This window comes from Zophobas morio, unplaced genomic scaffold (genome assembly GCF_036711695.1).
Source record: "Zophobas morio isolate AGI-343-1 ecotype UQ-CSIRO unplaced genomic scaffold, CSIRO_AGI_Zmor_V1 ptg000041l, whole genome shotgun sequence".
NCBI classification, from domain to species: domain Eukaryota; kingdom Metazoa; phylum Arthropoda; class Insecta; order Coleoptera; family Tenebrionidae; genus Zophobas; species Zophobas morio.
Genome location: NW_026972146.1, coordinates 2991681 through 3011823, shown reverse-complemented (window position 1 = coordinate 3011823; position 20143 = coordinate 2991681). Strand labels below are relative to the sequence as shown.

At 30.1% G+C, this 20143-nt stretch overlaps 1 protein-coding gene across 1 annotated transcript in view; it reads left to right on the top strand.

Moving 5' to 3' along the window:
• LOC135140820 (rho GTPase-activating protein 26-like) overlaps nucleotides 1–20143 on the top strand; it is a 104325-nt gene that overhangs the window by 21486 nt on the left and 62696 nt on the right. The window contains exon 2 of the mRNA XM_064071516.1: nucleotides 10024–10181. Within this exon, the coding sequence (XP_063927586.1) occupies nucleotides 10024–10181 (158 nt within the window). The remainder of the gene's footprint in view (nucleotides 1–10023; nucleotides 10182–20143) is intronic.

Here is a 20143-nt window from a genome sequence, read left to right as displayed (position 1 = left end):
AATAAAGACGAAAAGGGAATTCAAAATTTCCAAAAATTGTCCAAAAAAGTGGTTTAAATTGGTTTAATCGACCGAAAATTGGTGTTAAATTGTAGATAATCTTCCGCAAGTTACGATTCTGAAATCGCCGCCACGATATCTCGTCCAATAAAGACGAAAAGTGAATTCAAAATTTCCAAAAATTTTCCAAAAAAGTGGTTAAAATAGGTTTAATCGATTGAAAATTGGTGTCAAATTGTAGATAACCTTCCGTTAGTTACGATTCTGAAATCGCCGCCACGATATATCGTTCAATGAAGACGAAAAATCAATTCAAAATTTCCAAAAATTTTCCAAAAAAGTGGTTAAAATCGGTTTAATCGACCGAACATTGGTGTCAAATTGTAGATAATCTTCCGCTAGTTACGATTCTAAAATCGCCGCCACGATATCTCGTCCAATAAAGACGAAAAGTGATCTCAAAATTTTCAAAAATTTTCCAAAAAAGTGGTTTATATTGGTTTAATCGACCGAAAATTGGTGTCAAATTGTAGATAATCTTCCGCTAGTTACGATTCTGAAATCACCGTCATGATATCTGGTCCAATAAACACGCAAAGTGAATTCAAAATTTAAAAAAAAAATCCAAAAAAGTGGTTAAAGTTGGTTTAATCGACCGAAAATTGGTGTCAAATTGTAGAAAATATTCCGCTAGTTACGATTCTGAAATCACCGCCACGATATCTCGTCCAATAAAGACGAAAAGTGATCTCAAAATTTTAAAAAAATTTCCAAAAAAGTGGTTTATATTGGTTTAATCGACCGAAAATTGGTGTCAAATTGTAGATAATCTTCCGCTAGTTATGATTTTGAAATCGTCGCCACGATATCTCGTCCAATAAAGACGAAAAGTCAATTCAAAATTTCCAAAAATTTTCCAAAAAGTGGTTAAAATTGGTTTAATCCACCGAAAATTGATGTCAAATTGTAGACAATCTTCCGCTAGTTGCGATTCTGAAATCGCCGGCACGATATCTCGTCCAATAAAGACGAAAAGTGAATTCAAAATTTCCAAAGATTTTCCAAAAAAGTGGTTAAAATTGGTTTAATCGATCGAAAATTGGTGTCAAATTGTAGAAAATCTTCCGCTAGTTACGATTCTGAAATCGCCGCCACGATATCTCGTCCAATAAAGACGAAAAGTGAATTCAAAATTTCCAAAAAAGTGGTTAAAATTGGTTTAATTGACCGAAAATTGGTGTCAAATTGTAGATAATCTTCTGATAGTTACGATTCTGAAATCGCCGTCACGATATCTGGTCCAATAAACACGCAAAGTGAATTCAAAATTTCCAAAAATTTTCCAAAAAAGTGGTTAAAATTGGTTTAATCGACCGAAAGTTGGTGTCAAATTGTTGATAATCTTCCGCTAGTTACGATTCTGAAGTCGCCGCCAAGATATCTCGTCCAATAAAGACGAAAATTGTTCCAAATTTGAAGAAGGGAATTGAGAAATTTCACTTTGGAAAAAAATTTAACGAAAAATCCGCAAAAAATTCTGGGATGTAGATTTCGACGTGCTGATTCCTAAAATATAGCTTGTTAATCAATATTTTTGAAATATTCGATTTGAAAGTCGAAAACAATTTGGGTTGAATATTTCGTTATTTACCTTGTTGATGAAAAGAAACCTTCGTTTTTTTTTAAATACACGAATAATTATGTTCAAACCACGATCGATAAAATATTTAATTTTCCATGTCGGAATCATCTTAACAAATCCTTTGAATTACAGAAAACGTTATTTTTTGACTGTGCGACCTTCACGGACCGCTCGGCTGGAACAGATTTCCTAGTTTGTTAGTAATGCATAGTTTGAACATTTACCTCTACATTGAAGGTGCATAATAATTACTTTAAAAGCGATAAATTCGCTAATTGTGCTTATAGACCAAAAATTCTAGTCCAGCTTTTATCATTGCTGTATATTTTTTTTTTTTTTTAATTATATGTACCTACTATACATAAATTAATCGAATTAATGTCAACTCTACCACGCATGCGCAGACCGGCGCTTAAATCACAAACAAGCGCGATTCCTCCATTTCCCGTTTTCACTTGCCGCAATTACGCCGTCATTTCAAACAGCGTAATTTACGACCCATTCAAAATTTTTCTCAAAGCGTAACCCTGACCACATTCATCCTCGGCGCCTATGTCTTCCGCGCCTTATCTCCCCATCACGTGGTAATCAACGACCAATTAATTAGCCACACGTGGGAAAGAGACGGGTGTTCGCGGCCGAAGAAAGTCATTGTGGCCGATTTTTGCGTATCGGCGAAAAGCGCGCCGCTAATTAGGAAAAATGGCCGCCAATTCGGTTCAATCTCGCTTAAATCGCAGCGAGCGTGCTAACGGTGTCATTAAAAATGCAATTAACGTGCTCAAGTCGGTATTAAATTGCAGTGTCAACTCGGTGACGGTCATCGCAAGGTCACCGGCTTTTTGTTTTTCGTCGGTGTGAATTGAGCTTTATTGCTTGATTTAGAGCTGTTTGAGCAAGTCGTAGTCGAGTTGATACAGCTAATGGATTTGACCTTATTTCAAGATAAATCAATACCGTGTCAATAATGCAATCAATTAGCAAACATGAGGCGCGGGGAGGGGGGAGCGAGAGTGTGGATTGGGAAAAAAGAAGGTTTTTGGGTTTTTGATTTATCGGATTCGCGATTAGTGCGGCTATTTTTAGATCGGAATGAATATTGAATGGGTTTTTTTTTGTTTGAAAACGAAGTTTATTAGATTGTTAGTTTGTTGTTGTTGGAAGTGTTATGGTGTGTTTGAAAACAAACTGTTAGCTGTTTTTGTAGTAGTACATTGTTCAACAGTGAAATAAAAAAATTGGTCCAAGGCTATTCCTTCTTTGAAAAATTATAATAAAATTTTTGTCATTTTTGTTTTCTGATAACCTCTATAAAGTAAAAACCGCGGCTTTTTTGACTTCAATTTTTCAATTCTTCAAATTTTTTTGCTTTTTTTTTTCGTTTTTTGAGTTTTTATTTCACGAGTTTTCAATTTTTGATTTTTTACTTTTCGATTTGCGATTTTTCGTTTCGATTTTTATTTTTGTAATTTTTTCAATTATTCGAATTTTCAATGTTTAGATTTTATAATTTATTTGTATTTTCAATTTTTCGATCTTTCAATGTTACAATTTTTCGACTTGGTAATTTTATTTTTCGTTTCTTGAGTTCTTCGGTTTGCGATTTTTCGATTTTCCACTTTTTTCCCGTGTTTCAACTTTTGGAATAAAAAAAACTTCAAAAATTGGAAATTATGAACTTGAAAAATTGACGAAATGAAAGATAGAAAAATCCAAAAAATAAAAATGGAGAAGCTTAAACACCTAAAAAACGAAATCGGAAAATCAGATAATTGAAAGATCCAAAAATTGAAAAATCGAGGAATCAAAGAATCAAAGATTGAAAATTTGAAGAATTGTAATATGAAATCTATAAAATGAAAACTCAAAAATGGGGAAAACGAAAATAAAAAATCAATAACTGAAAAGTCGAAAAATTGTAAAACCGAAAAATTGAAAAAGTGATTTTTTTTTAAATTATAATTAGCGATGTTACATTTCAAAAACGGAAATTAGAAAAAATGCAAATCAAAAATTGAAGAAACGAAAAATGGAAAAGTTTCACTTTGAAGAAATATTGAAGAACTGAAAAATAAAGAAAATAAAAAATTGTAAAGGTGAAAAAAGTCAAAAGTGCCAAAATCAATCTTATGTTATCAATTACTAACCCCGCCCACCCACCCTCTATTTTATTAGAAATTATATAATTTGCCAAAATCAATCTTATCTTAACAAGTACATACTTACTTATTTCTTATTTCATGCACCTGACCTGCTAAAATCCATCTTATCTTATCAAATACTATGCCCGCCCACCCACCCTATATTTTCTTAGAAAGTATGTCATTTGCCAAAAACAGTGTTATCTTGGCAAGTACTAAAAAGTTGGAAAATTGAAAAACTGGAAATTTAAAAAATGAAAACTCGAAAAGATGCATGTCGCAAAATCAAGGAAATAAAAAAAAATAAAAAATTGAAAAATTAAAAATTAAAAACGGAAAAATTAAAAGTTAACACGTTGAAAAATCTAAAAATTGAAAACCAAAAACTTGAAAAATTGAAGAAACGAAAGAGAAACTTAAAAATCGAAAAAGTGCGAAATCGAAATAACGAAAAATTGTGATATCAAATCAAGAAAATGAAAAAGTGCAAATCAAAAGCTGAAAAATCCAAAAACTGAAAAAATTCACATTGAAGAAAAGAAAAACTAAAAAAAATAAAAAACAGAAATCAAAAATGGCAAATCGAAAAATTAATGAAATGAAAATTTGAACAAGATATTAAAAATTGAAAAAATGGAAAGTCAAATAAATCAAAAACTTTTAAAATCTAAAAATGAATTAATTGAGTAATGGAAATTTAGAACATTTTGAAAATGAAAATTGGAAAAATTGCAAATCAGAAATTGAAGAAACGAGAAATTTAAAAATCGAGAACTGAAAAATCTAAAATTGAGAAAATGAAAAAGTAAAAATCTAAAAATTGAAAATGAGAAATTGCAAATCAAAAGCTGAAAAAACCAAAAACTGAAAAAATTCACATTGAAGAAAAGAAAAACTAAAGAAAATAAGAAACAGAAACCAAAAATGGCAAATCGAAAAATTAATGAAATGAAAATTTGAAAAGTTGAAGAATTAAAAATTGAAAACTGGTGAAAGTGCAAACCGAAAAATTGCAAAATCTGGAAATTGAAACATCCAAAAGTTGGAAAATCGAAAAACTGAAAATTTTAGAAATGAAAACTCAAAAGTTCAATCGCAAAATTGCAAATGAAAAATTTGAAATGAAAAATTAAGAGTAAATTCAAAAACCAAGAACTTGAAAAATTGGAAAAAGTGCAAAATCAAAAGATCGAAATATTGAAAATTAAAGAAAATGGAAAATTGAAAATTTGAGAAATCCAAAAACAACAAAATTGAAAAATTGAAAAAACGAAAAATTGTGATATAAAATCAAGAAAATGAAAAAAAAATCGGGCAAATCGAAAATTAAAATCAAGAACTTGAAGAATTGAGGAAACGAAAAACTGAAAAATCGAAAAATTAAAAATTGAGAAACTGAAAAATCAAAAAATGAAAAATTGTAATGTCGAAAAATCGCAAAATTGAACAAAATATTAAAAATTGAAAAAATGAAAAGTCAAATAAATCAAAAAGTTTTAAAATCTAATAATTAATTAATTGAGTAATGGAAAATCTCTAAAATGGTAAACTTGAAAAAGTGAACGTTTTTTAAAAATTATAAAAATTATTAGAACATTTTTAAAATGAAAATTAGAAAAATTGCGAATGAAAAATTGAAGCAAACGAAAATTTAAAAAATCGAGAAAAAGAAAAATCCAAAAACTGAAAAATTTCACATTGAAGAAAAGAAAAACGGAAATCAAAAATGGCAAATCGAAAAATTGATGGAATGAAAATTTGAAAAGTTGAAGAATTAAAAATTGAAAACTCGTGAAACTGCAAACTGAAAAATTGCAAAATTTGGAAATTGAAACATCCAAAAGTTGAAAAGTCGAAAAACTGAAAATTTTGAAAATGAAAACTCAAACGTTCCATCGCAAAATTTGAAATGAAAAATCAAAAATTGAAGAAAAATGAAAAATCAGAAACATTGTAAAATTGAAAAATCAAAAATGAAAAACGAAAAAATGAAAAATTGAAGAAACGGACGAGAAATTTAAAAATCGAAAAATTTCAAAATTGAAAAATTTTAAATATGAAAAATCGAGGAATTGAAAAGTTTTCAATTTTTCGATTTCATAAATTTCAGATTTTTTTATTTTTCAATTCTTCGATTATTTTAAATTTTTTGTTTTTGCAATTGCTCAGTTTTTCGATTTTTTGACGTATCGATTTTTGGATTTCACGATTTTTCAATTTTTCAATTTATTGTTTTAATTTTTCGATTTTTCAGTTTGCTAATGTTTTAATTTTTTGTGTTTTTAATTTTTTTTATATTTTGTTTTCTCGTTTTTTCGAATTCTGGGTTAAAACAAAAAAAAATCAAAGATTGAAAACTTGAAACATTGAAAAACGAAAAGTTCTGATATGAAATCAAGAAAATGAAAATAAAAAAATCGGGAAAATCGAAAATAAAAATCAAAAACTGGGAAACTTAAGGAAACGAAAAACTGAAAAATCAAAATTAATCTAAAATAAAAATTAGAAAAATTTATTGAAAAATCTAAAATTGAAAGGAAAAATTGCAAATCAAAAATTGAAAAATCCAAAAACTGAAAAGTCGAAGAATCGAAGAATCACTGATTGAAAATTTGAAGAATTGAATAATCGAAAAATTATAAAATCGAAAGAAGAAAGTGAAAACTCAAAAATGGGGAAAATGGAAATAAAAAAACAACTCAATCAAAACTGAGGAAAAGAAAAATTGAAAAATCGAAAAATGAAAAATTGTAATATCGAAAAATTGCAAAATTGAACAAAAAATTAAAATTCTAATACATGAAAGAGTTTTAAAATCCAACAATTGAAAAGTCTAAAAATTCGAAAACCGTAAAACTGAAAACGTGAAAATTTTAAAAAATCATACATCGTGATATTACATTTCTAAAATGAAAACATCAAAAATTGAAAAAACAAAAAACTGAAAAATGGAAAAGTTGAAAAATCTAAAATTGAAATAGAGAAAAGTTGAAAAATTTCATATTGAAGCAAAAAAAAATACAAAGTTCAGAATAAGAATATTGAAGAACTAAAAAATAAAGAAAATAAAAAACCGAAACGAAAATTCGAAAAATTGCAAATCAAAAATTGAAAAATCCAAAAACTGAAAAATTTCACATTGAACAAAAAAAAATTAACAGGAACAGGAAAAAATAAAGAAAATAAACAACCGAAACCAAAAATCGCTAATCGAAAAATTGAAGAAATGAAGAACTGAAAACTTCAAGAGTAAAAAATTTAAAACTCGTGAAACTGCAAACCGAAGAATTGGAAAATCTAGAAACTGAAACATCCAAAAGTTGGAAAATTGAAAAACTGAAAATTTTAAAAATGTAAACTCAAAATCCATCGCAAAATTGAAAAAATGATAAATTAAAACTTTGAAAAATCGAAAGAACGAAATATTGAAAATTAAAGAAATTGGAAAGTTGAATAATTGAGAAATCCAAAAAAACATGGAAAATCGAGAAATTGAAAAATCAAAAATAGAAAGTTTGCAAAATTGAAAAAACGAAAAATTGTGATCTAAAATGAAGAAAATACAAATGAAAAATTCGGGAAAATAGAAAATAAAAATCAAGAACTTGAAAAATTGAAAGATGAAAAATTGTAATATCGAAAAATTGCAGAATTAAACAAAATATTAAAGATTGAAAAAATGGAAAGTCAAATAAATGAAAAAATTATCATTTTTAAAATGAAAAAGTAAAAATTGAATAATTTCAAATTGAAAAAAAAAGAAAAATAATTATATATTTAGAACTTCGAGGAACCGAAAATTTGAAAAAAATAAAGAACATAAAAAACCGAAACCAAACACCGCAAATCGAAAAACTGAGGAAATGAAAAATTGAAAAGTTGTAGAATTAAAACTGCAAACCGAAGAATCTCAAAATCTAGAAATTGAAACAACGAAACTGAAACTTAAAAATATAGAAAATTGCAGAATCGAAAGACCGAAATATTGGAAAATAAAGAAATTGGAAAATTGAATAATTGAGAAATCCAAAAAAAAACATGGAAAATCGAGGAATTGAAAAATGAAACATAGAAAATTTGAAAAATTGAAAAAACGAAAAACTGTGATATAAAAGCAAGAACTTGAAAAATGGAGGAAACGAAAAACTGAAAAATCGAAAAATTAAAAATTGAGAAACTGAAAAATCGAAAGATAAAAAATGGAAAAAGTAAAAATCTAAAATTTTAAAAATGACAACTGTAAATCAAAAATTGAAAAATCCAAAACTGAAAAATTTCACATTGAACAAAAGAAAAATAATTATAAAACCGGAACAGGAAAAAATAAAGAAAATAAACATCCGAAACCAAAAATCGCTAATCGAAAAATTGAAGAAATGAAGAATTGAAAACTTCAAGAGTAAAAAATTGAAAACTCGTGAACAGCAAACCGAAGAATTGGAAAATCTAGAAATTGAAACATCCAAAAGTTGGAAAATCAAAAACTGAAAATTTTGAAAATGAAAACTCAATCCATCGCAAAATTGAAAAAACAAAAATGAAAAACGAAAAAATGATAAATTAAAACTTTGAAAAATCGAAAAAGTGCAAAATCGGAAAATTGTATAATTGAGAAATCCAAAAAAAAAACAGGGAAGATCAAGGAATTGAAAAATGAAAGATAGAAAAATTAAAAATTGAAAAACTGAAATATCGAAAGATGAAAAAACGAAAAAGTAAAAATCTAGATATTGAAAATGGAAAATTGCAAATCAAAAATTGAAAAATCCAAAAACTGAAAAATTTCACATTGAAAAAAGAAAAAAATAATTAAAAATTGAAAACTCGTGAAACTGCAAATCTAAAAATTGAAACATCCAAAAGTTGGAAAATCGGGAAATGAAAAATTGGAAAAATTGAAGAAACAGAAAAATGAAAATTGAAAAATCGCAAATCGAAAAACTGAAGAAACGAAAAATTAAAAATTCAAGTGTTTTTACTTTGTAGACGTTATCAGAAAGCAAAAATCGCATGCATTTTTATAATATTTTTTCAAAGAAGACGGATTTGTTGGTCTGGACTTCAGGTGTAAGAAAACTTCGATCAATTTTTTTTGCCTTGAAATCCTAACTTAATTAGATTGTTCGCTTGTTGTTTCTGAAAGTGCTATGTTGTGTTTAAAAACAAACTCCCATTCATTTATTATTAAACTCAACTTTTCCACAATCGAGCGATCGCCTGTGAAGATGCCATCACCGACATTACTCCATCCGTATGCATGACATTTCCACAACACCGCTTACCGCACCGGCCACGACTTCGATCCTCGTCGACACGTTTCGTCCCTTTTCTCCGCATCTCCAAGCACGCGCCTATAAACAACCCGCTTCATTCAAGGTGATCGCATGAGTCACCTGCTCAGAACACGTTCACCTGTGTTCTTGTTTTGTTCGAGATGCAGGTGATACGCGCCGATACGGCGACTTTATTTATCATCGATGAAAAAATACCGAAAAATCCCAACCTGTTTCGCAATTTATAACGAGAGATAACTACTTCCTGGGAGCGTGTTCCGGTCGGTAGGCGTGGCGCACGCAGAACCGGTATCGACTCTAGATTTTTTCGGCTCTTTATTGTTGGGCTTTTTTCGGAACGCACTGTGTGAAACGCGATACTATAATGGGTGGATTAAGGTCGACGACGTGTCATGTTATGCGAGCCAGGAGTACATAATCATATTTTAAGGCGGCTAAAAATAAGGCTTTGTTTTGGGTACGAGGCTCGGGCGAAGTCGCGGCTTTTCACATTTTCGTCTAATGCGCGATGTTGTACTAATAACAATGTTATTATGTACGAGTTTTTGTTCGAATTAAAAAAAAAAAAAAAGTGGAGTTCCCCAAGGTTTCCAACTGACGCCACCATTCTTCACGATTTACGCCAGTGATATACAGTTTGCAAATCGAATACAAATCCTCTCGTCGCATTTAACCCTAAAATCAATAGGAATCATGCACGAGCACGTCGCGTTAACCGCAATGTAGGACACGGGAAACGTTTCGTTCCAGCCAAATAGACCGTTCAAGTGCGATTATCCTCATCCAGGACACAGATTCATCCTGGCGAAATCCAGCAGCCGGTGCACTCACCCCCTTTATCGATCGACGTGGGGGTTGTTGACCCCGATGCTACACGTTGCATTCTCACGTCGTTCGCACCCGCACAGATTCTCCCGAAAATACAACCCTTTTCTGGACGTTACAGAGCTGAGCAGCGCCCAGAGGTCCTTCGCCGAATGCCTGCAGGTCTTCACGTTCGAATGCATCGGGGGCGCCCAGACCGACGACGAGCAGGTGATCTGCAAGTCGCTGAGCGAATTCGGGAAGCTGATCGTGTCGATCGAGGAGGAGCGAGACAGAATGGTGAGTTTTGGAAAAAGGTTGCTAAGCAACGAAAGTGATATGTTGCCTTTTGTGACGTAATTGAAACGGTGAATGCCGGCTTAAACCCTCGAGCACGAAGTTCACATCTGTATTATAACTTACTTTAGTATATGGTACCTTGATGTGAAGGGGTTAAAGTCGACGATTATAATTTAATTAAAATTAATAAATTGAACGCGGAAAGTGCACCGGAGATATGCTATTTTTTTCTGCATCAGGTGTCATTTTTTGTTTGTTTGTTTGACTGAATGGATAATTTTCCCACCGCAGCGGTTGCGTAATAGACTCATTATTTGCCAATTGAGGCGAATCGAAGGACAAATTTCCTAAGCGTTGCTTTCCGATCTAGATGCCATAAAAAGATTTTTGTGCCGGCTTTGCTTTCTAAAAATTGAGTAATTTCAAAAATTTAGACCTCGTAGTTCTAAAAATAAACGTTTGATTAACATTTTTGCTTTTTTACTATCTCGTCTTCTCAGAAATAGATTAAGTTGTTTGTCATCATAAATAATTACAATGCATGCGGTTAGATTCCGTTGCAGGATCTACATGAGGTGACGCTTTGTAATACAATGGAAGTATTCCTTGATTGCTTTAATTGGTCGTGGTTTAAGAATTACTGCATTAATTTCAGCTGTTTTTAATTTTTAAAATAAGTTATCAAATGTCTGTAAAATCGGTCTAAAGAATCTATGCAGTGATTTCCTCACACGCGTATCGGTGATGCTTGTCAGGTCATGGCGGGCCAGGTCAGATATAGCTCAGACCAATTTCTGAAGAAGTCGATATGGACGCAGAATTGACTGTTTTATGAACGGAAATAGTCGGGCGGACGTAGCAAATACCGTCTCGTGAAAGCAAGTATACACCGGATGCTGTGTTAACCGAATCATGAACGCACATTTTTCTCACTTGCAAGAATTGTAAAGACCGGCTTTTCGATTTTTAGATTTTTCAAATTTTTGCTTTTTTAATTTTTCGAACTTTCGATTTTTCGAATTCTCAATTTTCCATTTTATCAATTGTTCGAATTTTGGATATTTCGATTTTTCAAATTTTGATTTTGATTTTTCGAAGTCTTAATGTTCTTTTCTCGATTTTCGATTTTCAGATAAATATTTCTAATTTTTGCTTTTTCTAATTTTCGAATTTTCGAGTTTTCGAATTCTCAGTTTTTCCTTTTTTCGGTTCGGTTGTTTCGGTTTTCTGATGTTTCAATGTTTCGAGTTCTCTAATTTTTGTTTTCTTGATTTCTCAATTTCTCGATTTCCCAATTTCTCAATTTCTGAAATTTCTGGTTCTGCATTTTTGGGAATTTTCAATTTCTCGAATTTTTGGTGTTCAGTTTCGCAATTTCATCATTTCTCGAATTTTCATTTTTAATTTTCGATTGTTCGAATTTTGGATGTTTCAATTTTTCAAATTTTGATTTTTCGAAGTCTTAATTTTTGTTTTTTTTTATTGTATGATTTTTCGATTATCAATTTTGTAATTTTCCAGTTTTTGTTTCTTCGATTTTTTATATTTCGATTTTTCGAGTTTTAAATTCTCGATTTTTCGGTTTTTCAATGTTTATATTTTTCGATTTTTCGTATTTCCAATTTTCCGTTTTGCAATTGTTTGATTTTCGATTTTTCGGTTTTTTGGTTTATCGAAAATCAATTTTCTGATTTGTTAATTTCTCGATTTTTAGATAAGTTGTTCTAATTTTTTCTTTTTTTAATTTTCGAATTTTCGATTTTTCGAATTCTCAATTTTTCCTTTTTTCGGTTCGATTTTTTCGGTTGTCCGTTGTTTTAATTATTCGAGTTCTCTAATTTTCGTTTTCTTGTTTTCTCAGTTCCTCAAATTTTTGGTTCTACATTTTTGCGAATTCTCGATTTCTCGAGTTCTCAGTTTTCAATTTCCCAATTTCTCGATTTTCAATTTCTCTATTTCTCGAATTTTCATTTTGAATTTTCGACTTTTCGAATTCTCAATTATTAATTTTTTCAATTGTTCGAATTTTAGATCTTTCAATTTTTCAAATTTTGATTTTTATTATACCAAATCTTCATTTTTCGTTTTTTTTTTATTGTACAACTTTGATTTGATGAATTTTATAATTTTCCAGTTTTCGATTCTTCGATTTTTCGAGTTTTCAATTCTCGATTTTTTGGTTTTTCAATGTTTAGATTTTTCGATTTTTCGTACTCCTAATTTTCCGTTGTTTCAATTGTTTCATTTTTGATTTTTCGGTTTCTTGATTTTTCGAATTTTCAATTTTCTGATTTGTTAATTTCTCGATTTTCGATTTTTACATAAGTAGGTATTTAAAATTTTTGCTTTTTTTTAATTTTCGAATTTTCGATTTTTTGAATTCTCAATTTTTCAATTTTTCAAATTGTTAGTGCTGCATTTTTGCGAATTCTCGTTTTCTCGAGTTCTCGGTTTTCAATTTCCCAATTTCTCGATTTTCAATTTCTCTATTTCTCGAATTTTCATATTGAATTTTCGACTTTTCGAATTCTCAATTATTCATTTTTTCAATTGTTCGAATTTTGGATATTTCGATTTTTCAAATTTTGATTTTGGTTATACGAAGTCTTAATTTTTCGTTTTTTTTTATTGTACTACTTTGATTTGATGAATTTTATAATACTCCAGTTTTCGATTCTTCGATTTTTCGGTTTTTCAATGTTTCGATTTTTCGATTTTTCATATTCCCAATTTTCCGTTTTTTCAATTGTTTGATTTTCGAATTTTCGATTTTTTGAATTCTCAATTTTTTCGGTTTTCCCTTGTTTTAATTTTTCCAGTTTTCTAATTTTCGTTTTCTTGATTTCTCAATTTCTCGATTTCCCAATTTTTCAATTTTTCAAATTGTTAGTGCTGCATTTTTGCGAATTCTCGTTTTCTCGAGTTCTCGGTTTTCAATTTCCCAATTTCTCGATTTTCAATTTCTCTATTTCTCGAATTTTCTTTCATTTTGAATTTTCGACTTTTCGAATTCTCAATTATTCATTTTTTCAATTGTTCGAATTTTGGACATTTCGATTTTTCAAATTTTGATTTTGGTTATACGAAGTCTTAATTTTTGTTTTTTTTTTTATTGTACTACTTTGATTTGATGAATTTTATAATACTCCAGTTTTCGATTCTTCGATTTTTCGAGTTTTCAATTCTCGATTTTTCGGTTTTTCAATGTTTAGATTTTTCGATTTTTCATATTCCCAATTTTCCGTTTTTTCAATTGTTTGATTTTCGAATTTTCAATTTTCTGATTTGTTAATTTCTCGATTTTCGATTTTCAGTTAAATGTTTCAAATTTTTGCTTTTTTTAATTTTAGAGTTTTCGAATTCTCAATTTTTCCTTTTTTCGGTTCGATTTTTTCGGTTTTCCGATGTTCTAAAATTTCGAGTTCTCCAATTTTCGTTTTCTTGATTTCTCAATTTCTCGATTTCTCAATTTCTCAAATTTTTGGTTCTGCACTTTTGCAAATTCTCGATTTCTCGAGTTCTCGGTTCTCAGTTTCCCAATTTCTCCATTTTTTGATTTTCAATTCCTCTATTTCTGGAATTTTCATTTTGAATTTTCGACTTTTCGAATTCTCAATTATTCATTTTTTCGATTGTTCGAATTTTGGATTTCTTTGATTTCGATTTTTCTTTTTTTTTTTGGTCGTATGATTTTTCGATTATTAATTTTGGAATTTTACAGTTTTCGAATTTTGGATTTTTCGTGTTCTCAATTTTTCGTTTTTCAATTGTTTCATTTTCGATTTTTTGGTATTTCGAATTTTCAATTTTCTGATTTGTTGATTTCTCGTTTCTAGATATTTAAAATTTTTGCTTTTTTTAATCTGCGAATTTTCCATTTTTTGAATTCTAAATTTCTCCTTTTTTCAGGTGTTTTTTTTTTTGGTTTTCCGATGTTTCAATTTTTCGAATTCTCTAATTTTAGTTTTCTTCATTTCCCAATTTCTTAAATTTTTGGTTCTGCATTTTTCAATTTTTCGTAATCTCTGTTTTGATTTTTCAATTTTTCGAATTTCTTGAGTTCTCGATTTTTCAAATTTTCATTTTCATTCTTGGATTTTTGATATTTCGATTTTTCGGTTTTTCAATGTTTACAAATTTCGATTTCTTGGTTTTTCGAATTTTCGATTTTCTCATGTGTTAATTTCCCGATTCTAGATATTTAAAATTGTTGCTTTTTATAATTTTCGACTTTTCCATTTTTTGAATTCCCATTTTTCTGTTTTCAGTTGTTTTTTCGGTTTTCCGATTTTTCGAGGTCTCAAATTTTAGTTTTCTTGATTTCTCAATTTCTAGATTTCCCAATTTCTTAAATTTTTGATTCTGCATTTCTCGAGTTCTCGATTTTCAATTTCGCGATTTTACAAATTTTCATTTTGATTCTTGGATTTTTAATATTTCAATTTTTCGTATTCTTAATTTGTCGTTTTTGCAGTTGTTCAATTTTCGATTTCTTGGTTTTTCAAATTTTTTGTTCTGCATTTTTTGATTTCTCGATTTTCAATTTTTCACTATATTCAGAATGCTCTCATTTCAGAAGGGGCGTACGCCACTGGTCACAGTGGTTGAATTCAGCGCCGAAAATGCGAAGCCAAAAAAACACAAAATTTTCATACAATATCATTTTGAAAAATTGAGCTTTCAGAAAAGTTGGCTAAAAATTCACCAAAAAGTGGAAACATAGATTTTGACAAGAAGATTCGAAAAAAGTAGCGTTTTCAAAGTCAAATTTTGAGAAAACTCTAAAAATTGCCATATTTAATTTTGGCTAAAGATAGCGAATATTTTCGAAGAAATGGTAAATGTAAAAAAATCGTTTAAATTTATTCGTCTTAACCAAAATAAACCCGTTAATTAGATTAAGACAGCTCTCCTAAACGAAACGCTCTGAAAATTAATTCAATAATTGCGTTTTCGCACTAAGTGGCTTCAACGTGACCACTACCAAAAAATTCCACGTTATGGTTTCGTCGCCTAATTCGTCACCGTGTCACTCGACACGTCCTTGCCGTAAACTTTTCATCGCCAAATAACGGTTCTCACTTTCCATTATTCAAATCCGCCGCACCTCTGGATTTTTCCGGAAAACCCCCTCACGTGTGGGCCAGACACGCACACTTCCAGTTATACAAAACCTAACGGTCCACCAGCAGCGCGACCACTTTTATCGTCATCCTTTGTCACCACCGAGCTCATCTCCAAGTGAACGACCGTCCGTTTTGACCCACAATTTGACTATAACCTACGTCACTCCGTACCATTAACGGTACGCTCCAGATGCACTTTTCCACGTCACCTGCCGGCGCGTTTCCTCGATACCCCTGAGAAACCGCGGCCGCAGAATCGAGGCGAATCTCGTGTATGCGTGATGGAATGTACCGGGACTCGGTTCAATGCATTACCATCATCTACTGGTCATGCCGGTTTTTACTTTTCTTCCTTCGGTACGAGGCTTATCCGAGATGAAGGGAGGCTTCCAGCTCGATTCGCCCGGCTGGAAGCGTTCTTCCTGCTCGCTCTTCTTGACATCACGGATCGCCGCACAAGTGCGCATTATTGGCTCGTCGTGTGTGCTTTCACGCTCGCAAAAACGCTTTAATGTTATTCCGTTTGACGATTAGAAAGCCGGATCGGGGGCAACTGCCGTGTAATTACCGGATCGGACGCGAAATTTCGATGGGCGGATAGGGGCGAAACAACGTCTTAACATCAGTTAAAGGGGACGATTTACACAATTATTCCATCAGTGGTTCGTTTTTGACAATTATGTTATGTGGAAAAAAAGGTCGCATTTATCATGTTTCATTATATTTTCTAAAGCAATTTTTGAGCGGCGGAAGCTGAAAATCCCGGGCCGTTTTCGCGTCGCCTCGCTGATATCTTCATAACAAATTTCCTCCGCATCTGCCTCCGGAATTAATTCCCCTCCCTCACGAAAACCGTCCCCGAGATAACGAAATTGCGACGAACAATGGAAAAACAGTACCCGTCGACGTCCAACCGTATAATTTGCCTCGACAACGCGGAAACGAAAGACGCCGAAACGACGCTCAATTATTACCTACGAGCAACAATTTATCGAAAATTGCGGAAAAAACGCCCGCTATGCAGCAGGAAGCTATTAATTCCGACAAAACGCTTCGATTAGTGGAAATTAATTGGAGAAATAAGTAAAAGAGGCGAGCTGTGACTCCATCAAGTGCAACCAGTTATGAAATACGCGGCGGAGATGATCTTTAAAGATTACGGATGCTGAAGAAGAACTACTTTCTCTACATAAATAAATTCGCGCGAGACGGTAATGGCGAATTCGGCGTGAGGTGTACAGGGTGTGTTGGTTGCGTAACGAGACTGTGAGGCGAGTGTTGCAAGCAGATTCCGCAGAAAAATTTTTTTTTTATCATAATTACGTGATTTTTTAATTATTTTGTGATGCGATTATTTACAATTTTTTGATTATTTAATTTTTAGTGCGTAGTGCACTTGGGTAGTTATGGTTTAGAATAATTTTCTTTTGCTTAATACTTGCAGCGTAACTTAACTGTAGAAAATGTCTGTATCGATGTTAAATTCATGTTATTAAAAAAACTACTTTAAATTCGAATCTAGTTTCAACGAGAAGTCCTTCAGTTAATGTACCAATATAACATAAATACTCTTTACAGTTCATCATTCGGTTAATACAGCATCCGGTGTATATGTACTTGCTTACACGAGATGGTATTTGCCGCGTCCGCCCGAATACTTCCGTTCATAAAACCGTCAGTTCTGCGTCTATCATGAAACTTTACTACATAAATGATAATATTATCTATAAGAATTTTTAACTGATTTCGACTCACAGGATGTATTTTCGGTTTCGTTTTTTCGAAAATATCTACCATTTTTCCAGAATCCCCAAAATAGCAATTACTAATTTTTAGAAATATTTAAAAAATTGATAATTTTGTTGCTCAGTGTTTTAGGCAACTTTCCAAAAATCCGATTTTTCAATGAGATTTTATGAAATTTTTGACTTTTTTTGTACACCGCTGAAAATTCTCCAAAAAGAGTTTTTACGTGATAGTATGTCAAGCTCCAAAATTTAGTTTCGCTTCATTTCTTCGAAAATTTCTAATATTTTTCAGGAATAGCCAAAATTAAGTATGGCAGTTTTTAGATTTTTTTTTAAATTTGATATTGAAAATGAATACCTCCGAAGAACTTCATCCGAAACCGTCAGCTCGCTATATTTTTCGAATTATCTTGTCAAAATTGTTCCACCATTTTTGGTGAATTTTTAGGCAATTTTTCTGAAAGCTCAGTTTTTCAAAATTAAATTAGAATAAAAAAATCAAACAACTAAGAAATCGAAAAAGCAAAAAATCGAGAAATCGAAAAATTGATGAATCAAAAAACTGAAAAATTGCAAAAATTGGAACGCCTGACAAATTGAAAAATCGAAAAATCAAAAAATCGCGAAATCAAGAATTCGCAACATCGAAAGTTTGAGAAATCGAGAAATATGCAAAATTCAAAAAACTGAAAAATAGGAAAATCGAAAAATTGGAAATTTAGAACCCAGAAACGGAAAATAAAAAAAATCGTGATATCAATCATTTTAAAAAGTGAGACATTGAATAAAAAAATCGAAGTATCGAAAAATTGAGAAATTGACAAATTGAAAATCGGGAAACTGAAAAGTCAAAAAATTGAAGAATTAAAAAAATAAAAAACTAAAAAATCCAGAAATCGAGAAAATAAAACCTCAAAAATCCGAGATATTTTGAATTCAAAAAGCTGAAAAATTGAAAAATCGAAGAATCGAAAATTTAGAAACCAAAATTACAAAAATCGAAAAGTCGAGACATTTATAAAACGAAAAATTTTAAAAAGAGAGAAATTGAATAATCTAAAAAAAATCAAAAATCGAAATACCGAACAATTGAGTAATCTAAACATTGAAAACTGAAAAATTGCCAAACTGAAAAATTGACAAACTGAAAAATCAGGAAATTGAGAAAACTAAAACCTGAAAAATTGAAACATCGAAAAATTGAAAAATCGAAAAACTGAAGAATTGAAAAAATGAAAAATCGAGAATTCGAGAAATCAAATAATGGGAAATTCAAAAAGTGAAGAAGCGGAAAGTCAAAAAATTTAAAAATGAAAAAAATGAATCAAAAACCGAAATACATATCGAAAAATTGAGAAACTAACGAAAAATCGAGAAATGGTGAATTCAAAAAGGTGAAAAATCTAAAATTTGGAGAATTGAAAATTTAGAAGCCAAAATTACAAAAACTAAAAAGTCAAAAAATTCGAAAAACAAAAAATTAAAAAAAAATTAAATTGAAATATCGGAAAAGTAAAAAAAATCGAGATATCAAAAATTTTAAAAAGAGAGATTTTTTATTCATTTTCCCCTTAAGAAAATGAATCAAAAAATCGAAGTATCCAAAACAGAAAAACTTGAAAAATTAAAATACTGAAAAATTGAAGAATTAAAAAAATGAAAAATTAAAAAATCCATAAATCGAGAAAACAAAACATCAAAAATTCGAGAAATGAGGAATTGAAAATGCTGAAAAATTTAAAAATCAAAGAATCGAAAATTTAGAGGCCAAAATTACAAAAATCGAAAAGTCGAGACATTTATAAAACGAAAAATTTAAAAAAAGAGAGAAATTGAAGAAACGAAAAAACAATCGAAAATCGAAATACCGAACATTCGAGTAATCTAAACATTGAAAACTGAAAAATTGACGAACTGAAAAATCTGGAAATTGAGAAAACTAAAGCCTGAAAAATTGAAAAATCGAAAAATTGATTACTCAAAAACTGAAAAATTGAGAAATTGAAACAGCTGAAAAACTGAAACATCGAAAAATTGAAAAATTAAAAAACTGAAGAATTGAAAAAATTAAAAATCGAGAAAACGAGACGTCAAAAATTTGAGAAATCAAATAATGGGAAATCCAAAAAAGTGAAGAAGCGGAAAGTCAAAAAATATAAAAATGAAACAAATTAATTAAAAGCCGAAATATCGAAAAATTGGAAACTAACGAAAAATCGAGAAATGGCGCATTCAAAAAGCTGAAAAATCTAAAATTCGAAGAATCGAAAATTTACAAAAACTAAAAAGTCGAGAAATTCGAAAAACAAAAAATTAAAACATTGTAAAACTGAAATATCGAAAAAATGAGAAACCGGAAAATAAAAAAAATCGAGATATCAAAAATTTTAAAAAGAGAGAAATTTAAGAGGAAAATGAAGAATCAAAAAATCGAAGTATCCAAAAATTGAGAAATTGACAAATTGAGAAAAGAAAAACTTGAAAAATTAAAATACTGAAAAATTGAAGAATTAAAATAATGAAAAATTAAAAAGTCCAGAAATCGAGAAAACAAAACATCAAAAATTCGAGAAATGGGGAATTCAAAGTGCTGAAAAATTGAAAAATCAAGGAATCGAAAATTTAGAAGCCAAAATTAGAAAAATCTAAAAGTCGAAAAATTTAAAAAAGAGAAATTTAGGAATCGAAAAAATGAAGAATCAAAAAATCGAAATACCGAACAATTGAGTAATGTAAACATTGAAAACTGAGAAATTGACAAACTGCAAAATGAGGAAATTGAGAAAACAAAAACCTGAGAAATTGAAAAATCGGAAAATCAAAAAATCGCAACATCGAAAATTCGAGAAATCGAGAGATATGGAAAATTAAAAACTGAATAGTCGAGAAATTTAAAAAACGAAAAATAAAAAAGTAAAACTGAAATATCGGAAAAGTGAGAAACCGGAAAATTAAAAAAATGGAGATATCAAAAATTTTAAGAAGAGAGAAATAGAAGAAAAAAATGATGAATCAAAAAATCGAAGTATCGAAAAATGAAGAAATTAAAAATCGGGAAACTGAAAAAACAAAAACTTGAAAAATTAAA